This window comes from Canis lupus, chromosome 20 (assembly GCF_003254725.2).
Source record: "Canis lupus dingo isolate Sandy chromosome 20, ASM325472v2, whole genome shotgun sequence".
In the NCBI taxonomy this organism is placed as follows: Eukaryota; Metazoa; Chordata; class Mammalia; order Carnivora; family Canidae; genus Canis; species Canis lupus.
The window spans coordinates 38,192,572-38,215,379 of NC_064262.1; the positions used below are offsets into that span (position 1 = coordinate 38,192,572).

The window sequence follows — 22,808 nt, forward strand, 5'->3', positions numbered from 1 at the left end:
TCCTGCTCTGCGCAGGAGCAGGTGTCTATCAGGCCCCCTCCACCCCGTGGTCACACTGCAGCCCACAGAGCAGCGGGTACGGGACACAGGGACGGGAAGGTCACTGAGTCCAAAGAGGTATACACAGTGTCATGGGTCCCATCTTTGAGAGCGGAGGGGCTAGCCTTAGGGTTGCAAAGTGCCATTGGGAGATATGTAGAAGGACACCTGGGAGATAGGTAGAGAGCTTAGCCTGCTGCAACAAGTCTGTCCCTGTCCTCACATCCATTCTCTCCAACCACAGACTGCAGCTCAGTCCACAAGCCAGGCTTGGGGTAGGGGCATATGCCTTTGGCCCGATGTGAGAGCTGGGGCTTGAGTCACTAGGAGGAAGACATGGGGGAGGGGTCAGAGGAGGATGGGGTTTCCTCTTCCTGCAGATGACCTTTAAAGCTGCTACCCACCACCACCCCCATACCTAGCCCTGACCTCCTGCCCCACCAACCTCCACTAATCCCCACACTCATGTACAAAGGGTATTTATGGCAAAAAGATATCAACCTGGGGTGCGTGGGGGGGTGCTGCAGGGCCAGGGACTAGGGTCAACCCTAAGGAACATGCTGGGGCTGGCAGGGGCATCTTGGGGAGGAAGGGAATAGGGAAGAGGCTCCTGAAACTGGCTGCTGTGTAGGAGGGAATGGGAGCTGGAGCCCAATCAGAGGGAGGACAGCTCTGAGAAGATGCTCTTGACTCTTCTTCCCTCCTGCAGCAGAATGGAGGACGCCCCTGGGTAGAAGGTGGTGGAAAAACTGCAGCAACCAATTGTGCTGAGGGTTTGGGGAGGGGGCCTGCACTCAAGTTTAGCCTCAGAGCCTGCATGCACACCAGGTGCTAAGGCAAAGAACATCCCTACATATGCTCCCCTGGTGCTGCCCTTCCTTCCACAGGTGTCAGTAGAGGCAAAGCTAGCTTAGACACATGCTAATGAGCACATGCCAAGCCCAGGTCCCTCTGGCACATACATCTACATGTGCGTGTGGCAGTTAGGGGGCAGGAGTGTCACCAAGGAAGGACAGGCTTTTTCCCTGGACGCAAAACCCTGATGCCCCACTATGCTGGGAAAAGCTCAGCTGTAAAACAGACAAACACATCAAACCCAAACAAACCCAAACTCCACTATTAATGGGAGGTGAGGTGACAGCAGGATGAGGGTTCAGAGTTGTCAGACAAGGCTGGAGAGACAGATACACTGTCTTCCAGCTCTGGCTGCTCTCATCATCTCTGGCTGGTTCAAAGCAACTGCTGCCTGGGGGAGGTGAGTGATGAGCTGAGCCATTGGAGCAGTGGGGTTGATAGCAGCAGGGTGCTGAGGTGAGAGGAGCTGCACAGCAATCCCAGCCCACTCACTAAGATAGCCTCACAAAAGACCTAGGGCTTTAAATACAGCATCAGTCCCAGAGGCCCATTACACGGCCCGCAGCAAGCAGGCTACACAGTGCTGCTGCAGCACATGGACAGGCAGTTATGCACCCGGCTACGCAGCCACCACTCCCAGCTGTGCCCACAAAGACATATACCCAGTCTTAGTCTTATAGAGCTGTACATATGGACACGACCACAGAGAAGTACACACAACCACACACACAGCTTTACATGTAGACACATAACTGTATTCATGGACATACATGTGGACATGTCTACACATATACAGATAAACTCATAGACATAGCTGTACTGACCTATAGCTTTACACATGAACACACAGTACAGCTGTACACAGACACAGAACTACACATGGAGAGCTGTATATGGACAAAGCCCCCAAAATGATGCTTCTAGCTGGTCAGTCTCACACCCCTATTAGTACCTCCACACATAGTTAAGACACATAAAGGAGAGCATCATGTGAATATAATAACCACATAGCCATCCACACAAACACAGCCATACCCAGCCACAATCACATCCTAATGCCTGCTTGAGTACAGCTTCACGCAGGGCTACCACAAGCAGACCCATCCACGGTTACACACACAGAACCAAAGATGTGTGTATGTATGTGCTTCTGCAGGTACATAGTCACTGACAGGCACAGCAGGGATATCCTCACCTGCTGAGCAGATACCAGCATGAGCACAGGTACACTCGAGCCACAGACACAAAGGCATCCCTTGGAAGTAGAGGCTGTGAGTTCCCCACTCCTGAGCCCTGAAGGATACCCTATGCTTGGCTCTCACACTCCTTGACCTGCTCTGCCTGTTTCCCGGCAACCTGGGGGAGCCTCTGGGACAGATTCAATGGAGGAGCAGCTGTCAACTGGGGCCACAAAGCAGGGAGTAGAGAGCCTTCAATATTCCTTTCCTCCTCTCACCCTATAGTACCTTGCCACATTTCCTCCTCTCCTCAGCCTGGGGGTACTCCTGCCCACTCCCAGCCTGTCTGCACAGGGCTCCTCAAGGTGAAACACACACACACAAAAGCACAGCCCAAATCCAGATGAAACAGGAAAATCATTTGCTTTATTCTGGGTCCTGGAAGCTCCAATGTGAATCTGAAAAAACATGTCAGAGGGGCGGTAGCCCCGGGGTCTGGGTGCAGAATATAGTCCCTGGCTTCTTTGGCCCTGGAAGCCGAGAGGGTGGTGAGAAGGCTTGGCTAGAGCCCGGGGCAGTGGAAGTCAGGTCCCCCTGAAACCCCTGGCCCCAGCTTGGGCCTGAGAGGTGAAGAAGAAGAGGGCTGGAGAGTCTGCTCAGTTCCTCAGCAAATGCACCCCAGAAGGGTACAGGCCTAGGGTTACTCCTCACCCTTTTCAGGAGTACTAGGTTCCCGGGGCCATTTGGTAGCCCCCAGGGGCTCAACCTCAGGGCTCAGCCTTGGCTCCCCCAGGGGTCCCTCGCCTTCCAGGTCCAACTCTTCAAAGGATGAGCCACTGGCGCCTGACTCGCTATAGCTGTGCTCACTACGGGTATCACCGTCGTCCCAGCCACGGCTGCTCACTCCAGGGGACAGTGTGGCAGCTGAAGTCTCCCGGCTGCCAGGACCCACCTCCAGGCTTACAGAACTTGTGTCACTCGTCGTGTCAGCTCCTGTGCCAGGAAGAGGGAGCACACATTAGCTAGGACAGGGAGAGGACAGACGCCCTGCCATTTGCTTAGGAACCGGCATGCACAGTGTGCTCATGAATAATAAAGTAGGCCCTAGCTCAGGAGGCTCATTCCAGCTGCCCTCTGCCCTCACCAGAGCTGCACTGACAGGGCAACGGGAGGGAGGGAGAGGGAGAGAAAGAGAGAGAGCACAGGCAGGCAGCCTGCTATGCACTCCTCTCCCTTCCCCTGAATTAGCCTTACAACTCCCTGTGCTCTCACAAAGCCTGCTGTCCCCCTCCCCCCAACAGTCCATTAAGGACCACTCAGCCCTGAGGTGAGGATCTGAGGATAGAACAAAGAGACTCAAGCTAATGTCCCCTTCTCCACATCCCATTTCAGGCTTGGAGAGAGGTTTGTCCAAGGCCAGCTATAGATAGTACCCATAAGGCATGAGGACAGGAGAATGGACCAGGAGGCCTACTCTCTTGTCCCCTCCCCCATGCAGGGCTCCCCAAGGAGCAGCTATATCTAGGAAGGCAGCTGGCCTCAGCCTCTTGCCCCGGTTAAGTCCTGATGTGAGAGGGCAGCAAGGGTATGGAGAAGTGGGATAGAGAAGTCCTGAGAAACCAGTTCCAAGGAAGGAGTGTACTAGGATAAAGCTTTTTAAAGGCTTTCTTCCCCTATGCCTGGGTCACCCCAGAGGAACCCTTAATTATCCCCAACCATTACTGGTGGTTCATGCACCACAAAGCAGCAGAAGGGGACCATGAGAGCACTATTCTGGCAGCTGGAGAACCTTGAGACAGGGCTGAGGGTCCAGATCCCTCCCAGTCTGTTCCTCCCACCCCTAACACGTCCTCCAGGCAAGGAGACACTTCATCTGCCCTGTTCAGGAGCAACCCCTTAATCCCTTAATTTATCTCCCCATATCAGAGGCACTGACAACAGTTGGTGAGGGGCAAGGAGGAACAAAGAGCCCAGGCCCACTGTGTAGGAATCTAGATTGAAAGAAGGCTGATATGCCTCCCTTCTGTGTTATCCGGAGAGAGGCAGCTGTCAAACATCACAGAGGTGAGGGGTGGGCCAACTTCCCCAGATCTTGTCTCCATGGTGATGGAGCCCAGAGCCAGGAGCAGCTGGGGACTGTCTGTTTGGCATTTGGACTTGGCCTGCAACTTTCACTGAGCCTCAGATGGGGACTAAAGTAAGGGTGGGGGGATTTGAGGCCTGCTCCTCCTGTTCCCTTGGCTCCAAGAAGATGCCCCTTGGGCCTATTGGCAGAGGTGAGGTGGGCTCTGGAAGTGCCAGGCTACTGGCCTAGGGCCCTCTTCTTGCTGGGGCCCCAGTCATGGCATCCAGAATACAGGCAGCCAAAAGTGAGCCTGGGCTATATCTTCAGTTATGAGTGGTTGCCTTCTAACTCTGGGGCAGGACTCCAGCTCTTTATTCCCTCTTTAAATGACAATCAGTGCCCCGAGTGCTACAGGCCTGAAAGGAGCAAATGAAATGGGGCTCCCAGGCCCCATTAAACTGTCATGTTCCACCAGCCCACCTATCCAATGGCTCTCTTGGGACCCAGGATGGGAACCTGCCTGCTTGCCAGGAGGCTGACTCCTCCCTCTCCCAGCTTCTAGGATAGGAATGATCAGAAGAAGGAGTCCAGGGATGCCCCTTCAGGCTAGGGCCCAGTATGCTAAGATGAGGACAAGCCCTGGAGACATGTGGACACTTCTGGCAAATAACTCCAAGGCAAGAAAAGTGGCATCCCTCCAGCCCCACCATGGTCTGCACCAGAGGAAGTTCCAAAGTCTTGGGCCTGTGTCCCAGGGCAGAAAAGGCCAGGCAAAGAAGGGAAGCACCTATGTCTCCAGGGCAGCTAGGGCAGGGAATGAAGCTGCCATCTTCACCCCAGTCCCTCCCTCCTCCACTGCCCACAGCCAGTGCAAGGAGATCAAATATTCATTGCCTCTTTGGAGCTAAATAATACATCAATGTAATAACAGGCATAAGGCAGCTAATCACCCCCTTTCACCTCCTAGCCCAAGTGGGGGCCCCAGTGGGGAGGCAGGCAGGGGCAGGCCAAGCCTTGGGCAGCCAGGCCCCCAGCATACATTGCTGTGCAAATGGCATGCACCTGGCAGGCACATACTCAGAGTCTGCCCTGAGTGTCAGGGCAGACCCTGTCAGAGGTAGGCAGACCCCTCGGCACTCCCACCAAGGAGTGGGCGGGCAGGCTAGTGCGGAAGACAGGCCAAGGCGCTGGGGGCGTGGGAGCCACACTGTAGCCAGCTGTAGCCGGTGCCAAGCAGTCCTTCAACACCCCTGGCAGGCAGTGTTTGGGAGAGAAGCTGGGTGGGTGGGCCAAGCACGGGGATGTAGGCAGCAGAAGGAGGTTGAAGGAAGGTCAAGACATCCCCCTTCTTGCCCTGGGGACTGCCTGGGCCTGCTGACCTTGTGCCATGTCTTGTGCTCACAGTAGGGGCACTGGAGAATGTCTGCCGGGCACTACCAGGCGGGTGGGAGCAGTGCCCCACGGAGGTAATTAAACAGCAGATGAAGTTAACTGTGTTGGACATGGCCTCTAGGGAGTGAAGACTGCCTGCCTCTCAATACCCCCACCCGCCGCCACAACATACGCCTCTCTAGGGTGACCTTGGCTATTGAAGATTGGCTGGACAGAGGAAGTCTCCTAAAGAAGGAGGGATACCTGCTCTCCTCCCCACTGTCCATTGGGGGGAGTGTACCACTCCCACAGGTCATGGACCTCCACAGTTCAAGGCTCCAGCAGCATGGACTAGGGCCCCCCTGCTCCTGGGGAAAGCCTAGGGTCACAAGAGATGATGGCAGGGAGGTGGGTTGAGAACAGACAAATTACCAGCTGGCCTAGACATGGAGTATGAAGGCTGGCTCTGGTGGAAGGGGCAGGGCACTTATCTCCTGGCCCCCCTCGGCAGGCTTTCTGATTGTTCTTCAGCAGGGAGAAAGTAGCTGCCTCTGGGTGGGGCTCCGTATTGGAAACACCCTATTCTCCTCTTTACCTTCCAGATCAGTGCCAATCTCATTTCCTGATGAGCTCCACCCAAGTGATGCCTTTCCTGAACAGCCTCATTCTCCTCCCATGAGCATCCAGCTGTCTGTGATCTCTGTATCCAGGGTACTCCCCGTTGCATCTGGAGGGAATTCGGGCAGGGTCTTTGTATCTGTACTGCCAGGGCTAACACACATGAATCCAAATCCAGATGGATCCACATATCTAGAAATATGCAATTCTGCATATGGGTCCTGGGGTAGGCAGGTCTCCTTCCACCACTGCCAAGTTTAGTCTGGAACACTCACAGTGCCAGTCCAGGCAGGAAAAAGTCTCCTCAACCATGCCCCACAAGTCCAGGGATAGGCTTCACACAGGGCCCCACCCTCCATACCTGTGCCATCCATCTGGGTGTCACTGGCCTCCTGCAGGCCCCCGGCTTTTCCGCTCTGTCTCCTTCACCTCAGGCACATAGAAGTCTCCCTGCCGTGCCAGTGGACACATGAAATAGATCTGGTCTTGCTGGTAGATCTCCAGCCGAGGGTGGGCACACAGCTTCCGCTCCTTGTCAGAAAGTGGCAGAAGGTGGAATGAGCCCTACAGGGCTTCTGACCCACTTGTCTCTGAGAGGCCCTAGGAACTATCTATTGTTCACTTCCTCCCAGAGGGCTGGCTCTGCCTTTTGCCTCAATCTCCCCCAAGTACCAAACCCCTGCTGAGGGAGGGACACCAGGACAGGGCCCTAGACTCCAGGAGGCAGTGATCTAAAGGACCAGGGGGTCCTTGGGACAATATGCTGGGACAGGTGCTAGAAGAATCCAGGGGCCTGGCACCCTAAGCCAACCTACTTGTATGTCTGCAACCAAAAAGCTGTTCCAGAAAGCACTAGCCTCAAGCTATGATGCTTAGCATCCCAGACTACCCCAGGGACAGGGACCCCATGAACTCTGGCCCCAGGCACCCAAGCCAAGCCACGTTCTAACTTCCCATCCCAGGATCTCCTGACCCTGACCTCTTTCCCACCCTGGACAATGCTGACTGACCCAGAGCTCTCAGAAAAGGCCAGGGTCCCTGACCCTTAGGCTTTCAGCTCCTGCTCTTGTAAGCATGTTACCAACAAACCCTGGACAGGGGCTCCAGGCCAGCAGAACCCCTCTTCCACTCCCATTCCCTACTGGTTTGGGTCTATGCCAACCTCTGGGATTATCAGATGTGGTTGGTTCCCACCCCTTCTAGCACCTGTCCAGAGTTCCAGCCAAGGGCAAAGAGGCAGACCCTACACCTAGAGGCATAGACAGGACAAGTAGAACTACCACTGAACATTATCCTGACTCCCCAGTATGCCAAAGTAGCAGCTTATAGGGCCCCAAGCTCTGAGACAAGCACATTACTTCCCTCTGCCCAGATGCAGAGCCCAAAGCTCCCCTCCCCCAGTGTGTATGGAATGGAGCTCAGAGCTGCACTGAGGCAGGCAGGGATGATCAGAACAGAGGTCAAGAGCGCACTGCTCCCCAGCCTGTCCCCCTTTCCTGCCATGGAGTGCAATTACCCACTGAGATGACTGTGAGGCCCCGGCCCTGTCACTGCTCACCCGCCAACCTTCACAACACGACTATTTATAGCACCCGCCTGGCTCTCACCACGAGCTCTGAAATGAGCCTTCCACTTAGCGGTAATGAAAGACTTATTGCCTGGTAGGGAGAAGCCACTCTAGGGCTCCACTTGTCCGCCTGCCTGGCCAATATTAGGGTTGAGGAACCCCTTCCAACTAAAGTAGTGAAGAGGGTTAAAAAAAATGAACCCCCCCCTGCCTCCAGGGAAAGAGAAGAAAAAAGGTGGGCCCATATGATTTATCAGCCAGGATGTCCAGCAGCCAGTGGGGGGGCAGGGTATGCCTAGGAGCCCACAGGGGAGATGGATGGTCTGGCCAAAGTCTAGCTACAGCTCAGCTAGCCTGACAACATGGGTAACCCAAGCACGGTCCTGCACATTAAGTCTCCATGCGCTCAAACACAGAGAGGAACACCCCAGCCCTGACACCGCAGGGTCAGTGAAGAAGTCATTACTTTTAATAGTTTTGAGTCCAGTATTTTATTGCCAACCTGACTGCTCTTTGTGCCACCTCATGATTCCATGGGTCCAGCTCCTCCCATCTCTGCACACACTGATGGCTGCCTCTTCTTCTTCAACTGCCCACATACTTACCCAGCCCTGGTCCTCAGAAGGCTGAACAAGGAAGCCATGGAAGCAGGAGCTACCAGGCTCTGGGGCTACCCTACTGCCAGCACTTGGGAATGAGCATCTGCCAAACCTGAGCCCCATGCAGTGAACTGAGAAATGTCGCCAAGCCCAGGGTCAGAGGACTCCCTAAAGAAGGTCTAGGTCCTTCCCTGATAGCTAGAGGGAAGAAAAAGGCCACTGAGTGCAATCAGGGCATTCAAAAGGTCCAGAGGAAATCTGCTAAGTGGTCATCAACCTGGTAGCCCATCCCTCAAGGGCTGTAGACATTTGGCTTTGAAGGATGCTCCCAGGAACCACAACCTGTGACTACCAAGAAATTCCAGGGACAATGGAACCCCACCTCAACCCTTGTCAACATTCAAGCCAGGCAGTAACAGGGATGATAAGAGGGAGTAGTCCTCTTTATCACTCTCCCTTCTAGGCTGGGCATCAGGGTGGGCAGTACCAGGCAGCCACCATTACCACCTGCTCTGCCAGCCCCCTCATTGGCAGGCGGGAGGCAGCTCTGCGGCTGCTCTGCGCATCTGCCTCCTCCGGAGAGCCCAGCTCTGAAGTTGCCTGGCTGTGGACAGCCCCGTTGCCATGGAAACTGCATCCTCCATCCTTGCCGTCGCCTTCATCTCAAAGCCATCGGGGAGAACAGAGGAACAGGGGAGACAGAGGAGAGAGAGAAAACTGGTCTGGCTACACAGCCCTTCCTTCCCTGCCTAGCTCTTCCTTCTTATAGCATCCCACACAGGGACTGCCAGCCGCCCAAGCCTGCCCTCAGGCCCCTGGAGGGGCAGCCTCCCACCCAAGCCCAGCCTGGTCCTACCCCTACCACCTGGGGGCCCCTGGAACTAATTAAAAATCTCATTGACGGCTTAGCCTCAAATCATTTTAACACATGCCAGGTCCTGCCAAAATTCAGACTCAGGAGAGGAGCAGGAAGAAGGCAAAGGTGCAAACTTCCAACTCAGGCCCATAGGCAAGAGAGGGAGTTTTTAGTTGTCTCCATGGCATCTCCTCAAGACTCACTCTGCGTTCTGCCCCCAGAGCAATAATAAGCCCAATCAGGACTGGGGCAGGGGAGGAGGGACAGAACTAGCCATAAGCCCTGTCTCTAAGTGATCAGCAGAGGACAAGCCCTTTCCTTCCAAGCCAGGTACAGACTCTGAGGGAAGAGAGGGTAACCGTGGGCCAGCTCGCAGGTCCTCACTGCACAGCAGGAGCTGTGGCCTGGGCCACATGTCAATGAGCTGATAAATATTGGAAAATCATTGGAGGAAGGCAAGACCAGCTGCTTCTCCCTCAGCTAGCCCCAGGGAGCCCTTGGAGAACAGACTGCCAAGGGCCAAGGACACCAAGTCAATGGCACACTGGGCTAGGACTGCTAAGGAAAGGGGCCTGGATGGGCCTGATGTCCTTCCAGCCCTGGGAACACCCCTTCCCAAAGCCCAGACAGCCAGAGGCCCCAGGAAGCATCACCAGGACAGGGGAGCCTGCTCTGGCCACTGAAGCTACTGGCCATCTGATGAAGCCACAACCCAGAGCAACTCAATCCTACGCAGAATCAAGGGGACCACAAGGTTCTCTCCAAGGAAGGAGAGATGCAGACATCCACAATCCTCCTCACCTAATAGGAAGAAGTTGCCATGTTAAGGTGCCATCAGGAACTGCTATAAACTGGATTCAGGAATTCTAATCTCTCAGACATATATCTCCAAGGCTTGCTTTCCACAGCAGAAATAAGAGAGGGACTCGGAATACTATTCACAATGCAGGGACTTCCAGATGGCCTCAGTCACCAGCACTTCCCCCAATACCACTGCTGCACCGACATGGGCTCACCCCCTGCCAGGGGTGCTGGCAGACAAGGGAAGGGGCGGTGTACATAGGCTGCCATGGTGCCACTGCCTCAGCTACCTTGGGAACACACCCCACATTCTCTTATCACTCTAGGATGAGCTCATTCCTGAGTAGTGGGCATGGATTTAGCCCATGCAGCTCAGGGCTCCCACAGAGACTTAGATGGCAAGGTTGCCCCACAGCACCCACACTGCTTCCCCTGTGAGTTTATATTGCATCAGAAGAAGGGAGGAGGGGGGAGAGAGAAGACCTGAACTCCTATTTGGGCACCAAACAACCCATGCCTTTGGCTAGGGGTGGGGAGGAGGTGTGGGGCAGAAAAGGTCAGGTCCAGGTGGAGACTGAGGGTGGATCCTACTCCCAGGCTGCCCAGAGGCTGGGTTTGCTCAGAGCTGGGTGGTCTCAAATCCCCAAAAGGATGAGGCAATGGGTACAGGCCAAGGATTGGGTCACACATCTCCCACCTCTACTTGAGCCCCAGAAAAAGTTCTGCTCTGTTGTTTCTACCCAATCACAACCCCCTAACCTCCTACCTCACTGGCATGAGGGACCCTGGGCCTTCCTGCTTACCCTGAGCTGCCCAGTCCTTCCTTACATCCCTCCACTCCAGGCTGGACAGCTGGGCAGCTACACAGGCAGCAAACAGCTGTTGCATCCCACCCGAGGTGGTGGCGTCTCCTCACTGGGTGAAGTGAGGCATGTTCATTTTTAATTACAGAGACACCAACATGTACCCGCCTGCACACAGCACTCCCTGCAAGTGGGGGCTCAGACCCTGGAGGCCCCTTAGGCAACTGGTCTGCATCGCACGTGCAAAGTGATGGGGGAGGCACAGCAGGCGCTGTTGCAGCTAGAATGTGGCACATTGTTATTATTCTGCCCAAGAGCTTCCGTCAACTTCCCTCTCCCTGGCTGCCCCTCATCCTCACTGGGCCTCCCAAGAGCCTCTGGCCCAGAACCTAAACCTTCTGTGGGGCAGGAGGTGACAGCAGGAGATAGCTCTGCAGGCCTTGCAGAGCCAGCAGGGAGAGCCTGCAGAAGGGTTGGTGAGCATCCTCCCCCTTGTAGCAGGAGGGCCCAAAGCTATGAAAATGAAAGGCCAAGGAGACAAGGAGAGAGATGGGGCTTCCATGGAGGGAAGTGAGGAAGCAGAAGTGGCAGAGAGAGCTCAGGCAGGATCCCGGAGCCTGGCCATTGACAAATAGGTAGTTTCTCTCTGTGTCTCAATATCCTCAACTGTAAAATAAAGAGACTGAAACAGATGATCCTAAGAAAAGTGAGAACTGGAAAAGGTGAATAAAAACACCATCACTGAAAGATAATTATATACTTGAAAAACCCAAAAGGAATCAATGGGAGAAATTACCACAAATGTTAAGATTGCAAAATTAACAAAAAAGCACAGCCCAGTTTTCTGTGTGCCAGTCAGCCAGTTAGAAAATAAAATGAAGCAACAGATGAAGGCCCTCTTGGGGTTAGGTCTATCTGGGAGCCCCTCAAATGGCAGAGGAAGGGATGGCAGAGGAGCCAGGCCTGGGTGGGAGGCTGGGGAAGACTGCAGAAAGGGGAAGGTGTGAGGAAGAGCGGGGTGCGGAAGCAGGGTGCTGTGCCTGGCACCCCAGCCTGCTGTGCCTGCTGGTGCCACTGCCTCAAGACTTTTCATTTTCACCTCAGAGCTGACAGCTTGCCATGTAATTTACACCTCTGCTCATATTCCTGTGCACCCAGGCTCTGGCTTCCTGGGCAGCTTGAGAGGGGGCCTCAGCAGCCATCAGAGCAGGGTGGGCTGGGGCACTAAGGAGCAGGGGAGGGTGATTCCTTCTAAGTAGGCACAGGGGACCCCTGCTCTGAAGCACCCTAGTATGTATCTGGACCAGGAAGCCTAGCCTTTCCCTCGCTAGGGCCCACAGAGCCAATTTCCAACACCAGCTCAGTCCTACTCTGGCCGCCTTGGGCTCTCGTGGAACAGGACCAGGAGAGGGGAGTCTGAGGGTACTCAGGGAGACTATGGCTTGGGGGCTCAGCCCTGGGATCCTCCACTCTCCTTTCCAAATCTGGGAGGGAAGTCACCGACTCCAGATGCTGTTGCTACCACCACAGGCTCACCCCTTTCCAAGATCCAGCCATTCTCTGCAGCATCTGTGCAGTCAAGGACCTTGAGCCCCATCCAGTTCACAGGCTGATGAAAATGCTACTGATTGATGATCCAGCAGCAGGAAGGCTGCTCAGTGCAGATGGAACCATGAAGGCTAGCACCTGGGAGCCAGAAGCATCAGGAAATGCCAGAGGGGAAGGACAGGTGGGCAGGTAAGGATGAAGAGGAGAGGGGGAAGGAGAGGAGGTAGGTGAGGAGAAGGCAGCCCTGAATTTCTCATCTCCAACTGGTATCTCTGACTTCTGTCTTCCATCTACCCCCAGGAAAGCCCTTCTCCCTAGAGCCTTAGGTTTCCAATCTATATAACCAGGCAGCTAATCTCCCCTTATACGAAGGCTCTGTTAAGGGACAAAGTGTTTCTGCTCGGGAGGGCAAGCCTCCTCAAAATCTCTCCCCCTTCTCCTCCCTCGTTGCTGGAATCCCAAGCTTTCTGGAGAAGAGCAATAGAATTCTTCCTTGGTAAATCCCATCTGCCTGGGGAATAAGGCTCCCTCTGAATTAGTGACAGCCCAACCCCACAGAACCATCCAGACAAGCCTCAGCCCCCAGGGTCCTGCAGGGCTGCCAAGCTACCACATTTGAGCTGGTATTTCAAGAGTGGTGGCTCCCACACCCGCCCCAGCAAAGGCTGGCTTTGTGCTTTCAGTTCTGAGGTAGGGGAGTGGGGAGAGGTGTAGCCAGAGAGACTGAGGAACAGGTTCCAGGGCCTAGGCCAGCAGTGAGGAGACCTGGCCTCCTATGGGCAGCTCCCTAAGTGGAGAAGGGAACCCAAGCCCTGGTAAGGGAAGGGGGGAGGGGGCTTCTCTTGGCTTGAGGGTATCTGGGAGTAGAGTCATTCAGAGCTCAGTTCTGTGGCCTCCACCTCTCCCTCCTCAACTCCCTGTGCTGAAGTCCTATTCCAAAGCCCAGCCTAGACTAGAAGCAGTCATTTATCTACTCAGACACCATCAACGGTTCCCTAGAGCTTCATCTCCTGGGTCCAAACGCTTGCTCCTCCCTTGCACTCTAGCCACAATGTACATAAAAACCATGCCCAAATCAGTAACTCTGCCTGACCTGCCCTTTCACCTAAAGAATGCTACCCTTCCTTCAAGGCTGAGGACAAATGCCACCACTTTCCAAAGGTTGCTTTGCCTTCCCTGGTGAATCCATCCTTCCTCTCCCTATCCCACTCTCCCTGGGCATGGCTAAATCCTGTGTCTGGGAGAAATGGGGGAGAAAAGAATTCTGGGGGCCCATCACTCAGCCCCAGGTCTTGGTGCTGCTGAGAGTGCTCTTCTCCCTGAGTTGAGACAGCCAATTAGCATTCGGCAGCACTGGCAAGTGAGCTGGCCCTGGAACACCAGTAAGGGAAGCCTGGGAATGGAGCCGTCTCTACCTCACTGAGGGTGAAGACATGAAGCTCAATAAGGCACCTGCAGCAGCTGCATCCTGTGCCCAAAGTGACTGCCAACGTCTCCCATAATGGGCACCTGCTGGGCAAATGGGCAGCCAGGTTCTCCCTGCCCTTTTCTTTTGGCTCCTCAAGCTAACTCCCAAACCAGCAGTTTCAGCCCTGACTCTGCCCGCCGGGCCTACAGACAAGGGCCAATTAGATGTTGACCCAATGTGCTGCCATCCCAGGCCCACCATGGGGACCATCTCAAGTGTATCCCAAGTTCATGACAGGTCTTGGGCCCAGCACTACTCATGGATGGGGCAAAGTGGCAGAAAGCACATAGCCATCAGAATGATCCTCAGCCCAGGGCACCCAGTCTGGACTCAGCCACTGCTTCATCCATTGACCCTGCGTAACCTCCCCTCCTCAGCCCTCAAGTCTCCCCATTTGTAAAATGATGGGAATGTTGGCTTTGATTATGACCCTATGATTGCCTCCTAGTTGCTTCCCCCATCCCCTAAATAATACCATATAAAAGGCTCAGTAAATAACTGCTGAGTAAGCAACTGAGCGGAAGGGCTGCCAGGTGGCCTCCCTCATGAAAAATAAAGTTCCAGACCCTTCCATGTTGTTCAGCACAGGTGATAGGCACATAAAGAGAGAGGACCCCAAATTTCATACCCCACTGGGGCATCCTCACCTAGGTTCCCACTGCCAGGGCTATGTTGCTTCCCACTGGTGTTCTAGCCCCAGAATGGACTCAAATTCCCCACTTCCCTGCACTGACTCCCTCAAAGTTCCCCAGGTAGGTAAAGGGGAAACACAAAGATTCTGAGCCACTGGACAGGACCCTAGGCTCTGACCATGCTGCCTCTCAAGAAGAAGCAACAGACTCCCACAGCTCAATAGGCTGACTCACTCCCACAGGCACCTTGCTGAGGCCACTACTCCTTAGGGCCAGCTGGCTGCCCTAGGACAACACCATCTGATCCACCACTCAAGAGTTCAGTCACTACCACCCCAGGGAGAACTGCAGGGCTCCCCTCAGGTCCAACTCCCAGTCAGTCATGCTCCCCAGAAACAACTGCCTCTTTTGGCAGCCCTGTCCCTGCCTGCACACAGGACAAGCCCTGGTGTCTCCCAGATCCATTCACACTGCAGCTGCCACAGTGTCCTCAGGATCTGCAATGGACAAGCAGTAGGCCAGGGGTGAAGCAGGATATTGCCAAGCTGTGTACCTCTCTGAGGACTGAAGTTTAAAACCACTTAAATCTCAGATGCCCTCCTCCAAAGAAAAGATCACGAGGTCATCTGGTTCATTAAAACCCAGAGGCAGAGCTACTCCAGTTGAAGCAAGTAAGGGTCCAAGTGCAACCCCCAAACCTGGCAGCCAAGCCATGGGGACACCTCAGCATAGTCATAGGCTCCTGCCCCAGAGAGGTCTGAAAACTATGGTCTGAGGTTCCTGCCCACTTTAAAACCCCTAGTAAGACAACCCTGTCAACCCAGCTGTCCCAGAACTTTACCACCAAGACACCTCCCAACCAACCAGCTCACTATATCCACCCTACCCACCCTATCCCCCAATTTCTCCACAATTCTATGGAGAAAGAGCCAATGTCTGACTCCCAAGGCCTGCCTGCACTTCCCAGCCAACCAGCTTCCACATGGACAATGCCCTGTGTCTTCCTAAACTCAGGAGAAGATAGCCAAACATCACAAGGACCCTCTCCCTGAAAACTCCTGGAAGGCAGGGACCCTGGGAAAGGGATTTATGAAGATTAAGGATTCCGTTGAGAGGAAGTCAGGCACAAGGGAGAATTGGCTAAGCAGTCTAACACTCTCAGTGACCTCTCTGCCAACTGCTGAGTTCAGGGGCCTCTCACACACAAGGCATCCCCAGTCCTCTCACTTGGTCCTGGTCTGTCCAGGTGCCCAAGCCTTCCCTGGATACTCATTAAGACTGGTTTTATCCTGTGGTGAATTCTGGGGCCCTTGCTTTTTGCTCTGGATAGACACCTGGGTCCCAAATCAACTGTGGCCCTACAATTTGATGGAAGTTCAGCACCCTCCTGCAGCTGCCAGAAGACTCCCTCATTCCTGAAGCTCAGGGGGTGATCTCTTTCTGTCCAAGTAGGCCATCTCCTTGGACTCTGGTGGAGCAGCCTAACAAAGCTGGGGCACCTTCCACATAAAATGATAGTCACATGGTACCCAGGCATCCCCTCGCACAGATGCTGCCCAGATTGCTCTGCCTGGGGCCCCCCAGTGGTTTATGTGAAGAAAGGCAGAGTTTTAGCCCTTACAGCTCAATTTGCCAGGCTACCAAGCTGAAGAGGGCTGGCCAGAGAGTCAGGGGCTTTCACATAGATCACAAAGCTGGAATCTATACATTCCACAGAAACCTGACAAATGACTCTCTTTGGGTTCCTCACAGTGACCCCTAGGACGTTTCTGTCCCATCAGGTCAATCCTACCCCAGTCTCAGGCACATCTGCAACTGCCAGGACAGCAGCTGCTCTCTACCTCCCTCACCCAAAGTTCTGAGACCACTCACCCCTGTCGCCTGTCCCAGCCTGCCAAGTCCTCCCTCCCATCCTTCTGGCAGCAGGGTTACTGGCCTCCCTTACCCCTCACGCCTCCTGAAACAGAAAGCCAATGGTTGCTGTCATTCTATTTGAAACACCTCCCCAGCAGACCTAGCCTCAGATCCAGAGAGAAAGCAGAGAGGTGGAGAAAAAGAAGGGTGCACATATGCGTACACACACACACACACACACACACACACACACACACACACAGGCAGCCAGCTGTCAGAGCTGGGAGAGCCCACAGTCTCATTATCAGCCTCCTTTCTCTGGTCCCAGGCCAGTGGGGAAGAGGGCAGCTGTGGGAGGGAGCTTTCTATTCTTTTCTCTCTGTTTCCCAGGCTAAGAGAGGCCCAGGGCCACTCCTCTATCCACTGCAGGCTGAGCCCCTTCCTCGTTCACATGGTACGCCCCCCAGAATGTAAGATCAGGCTAAACACAGGGGCAGAGGTGACCTCTGCCTCCAGAAACCATCAGAGCACCTTGGGCCATGTCTCCACTGTGGGAAGGCTGGCATCTCTCTCACTCTCCCAGCTGGTGGCCAAGCCACAGCAGCATGCCTCACAGACATCCCTGGAGAAGCCCCTTGCTCTCTCTTGTATCTTTGGCTTCCTTATCCAAGGCAGGAAAGAGAATGGTGGCCCCCTGCTCCAGGCCCCACCCCAGGAGAATCAAGCCCAGAACACAGCTGACAGGCTCCCACGGGAGGAGGAGGAAGGAGGAAGGGCTTTCATCAAAGAGGTGACGTCAAAACCAGGCAACTTGTGAAGCTGTCAGGGGCCGGGAAATTTGGACAAAGGTGTCTAAAAATAAACCCCTGAAGCCAGGAAAAGGCTTTGGTGGCTGAGTTGCTCGCCACCACACCACATGCTACACGTCCTGTTCTGAGGTCTGGAACCCAGAAAGTCTCTTCCCGGGGTGCACCTCCAATCCTGAGGTTGAGGATGGCATCTACAGGACTAGAGACACTGCCCAGCAGCCTTCTTCGGTGAAATGGTTGAGGCCCCCTCAAGATGCATACTAAGCAGGCCTCAGGCACCAATGTCTGCCTTCCTGCCCTCATCACCAACCAGCTACCCCACCTCCTGCCTCACTCTGCCCAGAGTCTCCAGTCCAACTCACCCCCAGGCAAGCAGCTCCTCCTCAGCACACTTCTGGCTGCCACTGGCCAGCTCACAAAGAACTCCACCTCTATTCTCCCCTGCCCCTGCCCTACCACAGCAATAGCCGTCCTGTTTCTTCTCTTCCTGTCCTTGACCAAGAAGGCCACAGCTGGTGACCTATTTAGACTCCTTTCATCTCCTTAACCAACACCTGTCTCAGCTCCTATTTCCATCACCAAGGCCTTGTCCCTTCCTCTAGGCTGCTCTGGAAAACACCCATCAGGTTCCTTCAAATCCATCAAATTCAAATTCCTGCTTTCTTCCCCCGAACCTTGACCCCAGCCACACTAGCCATGCCCTCTGCACAGCCTCTGCCTAGGAGCTGCCTCCAGGGCATACACTTTCCACAAGCTCAGGTCCCTTAAGATAACCACCAGCCCAATCTTCTCTGAGGTCTAGATCACACATAGCACTGGGGATTCCACACCTCTACCTGAATGTTTCTCAGGCAGCTCCCCACTACACAGCCTACTGAGCTGGTTGCCTCCCAAACCAGATCCTCCCTCGGATCTCCGTATTTCAGTGAAAAGCACCACTACACACCTGTCCACCTGCCCAGGCTGAAAGGAACTGGAGCCTGCTGTGACTCTGCCCTCCCAGCTCCTCCACAACATCCAATCCATACACAAGTCCATTAGTTCTGGGACACCTCAATAGCTTAGTGGTTGAACATCTGCCTTTGGCTCAGGGCATGATCCCGTGGTCCCAGGATCAAGTCCCACATTGGGCTCCCCATGGGGAGCATGTTTCTCTCTGTGTCTCTCACTAATAAATAAATAATACCTTAAAAAAAATCTCAACAAGTCCATCAGTTCTATCTCCAAAATAGATTGTAAATTTCCACCTTTTCTGCACCTCTACAGCCACTGCCCCAGTCCAAGACAACCATTCACATAGAAATCCTGCCTCCTTAAAAAAAAAAAAAAAAAAGAAAAGAAAAGAAAAAAAGAGAAAAAGGAAATCCTGCCTCCTAAGCACCTCTGCTGGCCCCTGCGATCTGGATCTAGTCCCACCTTGCCCAGGATGAGAGAGCCTGTCTTGTACATGTATGACTAAGACGGTCAGATCATGTGTTACTTTCCTGGATGGAACACTACAGTGACTTCCCAGTATCTTTAGGTCACCCCATGACCTAGGGTCCCACTCTGCTCCCACTCTGCTCTGCTTGGAATCTTCTTATCCCCTTCTCCAAGGTTACCTTGGAGAGGTTACCTCCTCCAAGAGGCTGTACCTGACCACTCTATCCAAGTTAGTCCCCGCACTTCCTCACCATTCTTTTCTAGCACATATCCCATTTTTGTCTGACATTTATTTTTTAAGATTTTAAGTTATCAAAAAAAAAAAAAAAGATTTTAAGTTATCTCTACACTCAACGTGGGGCTTGAACTCACACCCTCAAGATCAAGAGTTACATACTCCACTGACTGAGCCAGCCAGGTCCCCTATCTGACATTTATTACCTGTCTCTACCACTTGCTGTAAATGCCTATTTCATATACCAACGCTTCACATTGTATCCAGCACAGTACATAGACATTCAATAAATTCAAGTTGAATGGATGACTTTCAAGCCCAACTGAGTCATTCCCTAGTACTCAACTTTACAAAATGTTCTAGAGGACGAAGGATGTGCAACAGGGAAAGTTTAAAAAAATCTGTGGAAACAGAGATGCACAATCAGATCTCCTGGTGGTTGGCTCTTTTCCTTCCTCCAAGTAACCCAGTCTGCAAGCACTGCCAATGACCAGGTCAGGAACTAAAGGAGACAGGCTGCTGCTGCTGCCCCAGTCCTGTGCTCAGGGAGGAAGTGCATAAGCTCATGCAGGAGCCAGGCCTGGGGCAACACATGAACACCTGGGGACTGCCAGCCCCTGGAAGCCTCAGGGCTCTTGCTCTGTGGGCCCCCAGCAGGAAAAGGTCAGGGTGGACCTCTCCATCCATCTGAGCCTGGAGTGGGGAGCTGAGAACTAAAAATGTCTCTGGTCCAAGCAAGAGTTGAATTGATCAGGCTAGGTTTCTGAATAAGCTCCCTACGCTCCTAGTAGATGCTTTGGCATCCATAAGGTCTCGGGCATTTGGGATGGATGCAACAACCTCTACCCATCTTCCTAGCTCCACAGGCTGCTCTATGAGGGCCCCAGGGTGCTGCCCTCACAAAAACAGCTTTTCATCCCAGCCTGGACAGTCCTCTCTGGCTCCTACCCAAAGGACTAGCTGTCCCCCAACATACACATACACTAGACCTGTCTCTCACCTTGATGTAGGCATCCAGGGCAGGGTGGACACGGCGGGTAGCCAGCCAGATGGACAGGGTAGAGGTGTAGGGGAAGGTGGTTGTCACCACATGGCTGGGTGCTGGGAAGGAGAACACCTTGAAGCCAAATTTCTGGTAGAACTGAATGAGCTCAGGGGAGGGTGACTCCTCACCCTCACTCAGAATGCTGCCCACTGCACAGCGGCACTTCTCAGGGGGTACCTGGGGAGGAAGAAGAGGTGTGTCAGGGTTGAACAAAGGAATGAGGCTCTCAGAACTCTTGCCACCTAGGTTCTGTGCCAGCTTAGGCCTGGAAGAAGCAGGAGTTCCAAAAGGTCACAGCCCCAGATACCACAATGGAGAAGAGTATTTTCCTTTTGAAACTTACATGACCCCAGTCTATGGCATCCTGCTATAGGACTCATCCATCCTTTCATTTATGCCTCCAACAAATATGCTATGCCCTGTGCTGTGGAAGGGGTACAGGAAACACTGGTCAGGAAGCAGGACCACACTGAACTCTGGGTTGCTGATGAAACAACCATCTTTGGGGAAGATCCTCATCCCCAAACCCTCAGGCTGGGCCAGCTACCATCACCAAAGCCTCCAGACCTTCTCTGTAACCTGTGCCCCATCCCAGGCCCTGTCACACTTGCCAAGTACCTTCTTGTCTCAGCTATAGATTGCTGGTTTCCCTCCAAGTGTCTCTGGGCCCCCAGTACCTGTACATCACTGCACTCTGCTCCCCTCCCTAGCTGCCCTCCCTCCCCTGAATCCCATAAACCTAAGGCAGGTCGGCTCAATATTAGTCTCCAACACTTACTAAGCCTGACCCCAGACTTACAAGGTCCAGCACTCACCTCTTCTCCTGGCATCGAGGAGCCCCAATTTGTCTCACTTCCTGCAACTGAATATATACCAGTCCCTGATACCCCCAGGGGTATCTGATCCTAAATCTAAGACACTTTTCACGGACCTTGTTCTGTTAATCTTGGATTTCCCTCAACCTGAAGGTCCCTCTCTCCCACTACCTGGGTCCCACTGGCCCTTAAATTCAAACTTCCGCTACCTTCAATTGCTTCTCTTGGCTTACCTTCACAGCACCTGAAGTTATTTTTACCTGTTCTTCCTTCTGCTCTCCCTTTCTAAGCCCTGCCAACAATCCCCTAGGGGTTTCTCAGCCTAGTCCAGCCCTGTCCTTGGAATCTCACTTTGCCTGGGACTAATGCACCCACTCCAGGTTCTCACTTCCATGCAGTCCCTGGGGGTCACTCCCAGCTCTCTGCAGCTAGGGGCCCCTTGCTGCCCCTTAGAATCCTATGTCATTAAGCCTAGTTCAGGACTTTTCTGGCAGGCAATATGGTGCAGTGGTCAGGACCACAACTTCTGGAGAGAAGCAGGACTGGGTATGAATCTTGAGTCGTGTAACTTTGCATAAGTCTCTTGGTTTCTTGGAGTGAAAGTTCCTTACAGGATTGATGTATTGAATGAGATACTTCATATTAGGGTTCAGCCGGGTACAGCACTCAGAAACTGCTATAAAGGTCATTGGTTATCAGCAGCTATGACACAGGCCAAAGAAGTGACCCTTGGCCTGCAATTCACCAATTCACCATTCACCAAACTTCTGAACACGTAGTTCCTCCCTGCCCATTCTTTAGGTTCGAGCACCCTCCAGGGGAGTCTTTCAGGGTAGCTTGGTGTCACACACCAGCACCCCCTCCAAACACACAACATTTTGCTGTGAACTCCTGCTTCCATCAACTCTACCTGGTAGCAGTCACTTTGGCTGGCCTGACACTCCTCCCACCCTACCCAGGCAGAGGCACAGGAGACAAGTGCAGTACCACTTCCCGACTATAGATGGTGCAACTGCTCCATTCACATCCCAGGCTTGAGGCAGGAGGCTCTGGCAAGGCCTCCCGCTGACAGACTTAGGGACAGTGCCCACTGCAATGCCAATCACTATGATCCTGAGCCCAGGAACTTATAGATGTACAAAAGAAATATTCAATACAGTTTAGATGAAGAAATGGGTTAGAAGGTCACCTGACTGATCATCTCTGGCCTACCTGGGTTTGGGTCCCGGGGTCTTTTGTGTGATCACTTCAGCAGCCTTTATGGAGCTCCCAAGTTCAATATCCTCCTTGATCCCCCAAAAGCACAACACCCCAGAAAGCACCACAACACCCGTGACCACCCTGCTCAAAACTTTTCAATGGCTCCCAATTCTGCTCTAGGTTGAAACTCTTGAGCCCAGCATGCAATGTTGTCTTAAGTTATCCATGCAACACTGCCTGGATTTGTCCACACACTCCCCTAGCACTCCTTTTTTGCATTCCTAGGCCCCAGAAGGGGCCAGAACCCAGGTGAGCAGGTGTCCACTGAGCATCTGAATGGCAGAGGGAGGGGCAAATCCAGGCTTTGGGCCAGCCCGCCTTGCCAGCCTCCTCTCCCACCACAACCCCGCACACACCCACACAGAACTATTTGCAGCTCCCCAAACATGCCACGTCCTCCCATGCTTCCTGCCTTTGCATAAGCTACTTTCTCTGCTTGGAATGTCCTTCTTCACCTTACTCCAGGGTCCCTTCTGCCTGGGAAATTCCTGCCCATCCTTCAAGATTTAGCTCAACCAACCTCCTCAAAGCCTTCTGATGCTCCCTGCCTAGAGCCCTTCCTCTGTAATCTCAAATAACCAACTGAAGGAGCAGGCCTTGTGCTGCACAGTAACTGATGGTCTCTCCATCTCTCCCCACCACTCCAGGCTTCTAGGCAGAAAGGCCCAGGATCCTGGGTACACATTAAGTTCTTGGGGTATGCTCAGCAACAACACATGCACACACAGGCCCTGCACATTAGCAAAATTCTTCTCCCTCTACCTCGAAAGAGGAACTCCCACTACAGGGAAGGGAAGAAGCTAATAAAGAGACAGGACTCAGGATGCCTGGATGACTCAGTGGCTGAGCACCTGCCTTCCACTCACGGTGTGATCCCGGGGTCTGGGATTGAGTCCCACATCAGGCTCCTCATAGGGAGCCTGCTTCTCCTTCTGCCTATGTCTTTGCCTCTCTCTGTGTGTCTCTCA

General features: G+C 53.6%; 1 protein-coding gene across 1 annotated transcript in view; it reads right to left on the bottom strand.

Annotated features, from left to right (window-relative positions):
* Positions 1 to 2,476: 2,476 nt before the first annotated feature.
* The window catches only part of TEX264 (testis expressed 264, ER-phagy receptor), a 30,321-nt gene continuing 9,989 nt past the window's right edge, over positions 2,477 to 22,808 (bottom strand). The window contains 4 exon segments of the mRNA XM_025456024.3: positions 2,477 to 3,065; positions 6,488 to 6,527; positions 6,529 to 6,657; positions 19,721 to 19,942. Coding sequence (XP_025311809.3) covers positions 2,773 to 3,065; positions 6,488 to 6,527; positions 6,529 to 6,657; positions 19,721 to 19,942 — 684 coding nt within the window. The 3' untranslated portion in view covers positions 2,477 to 2,772.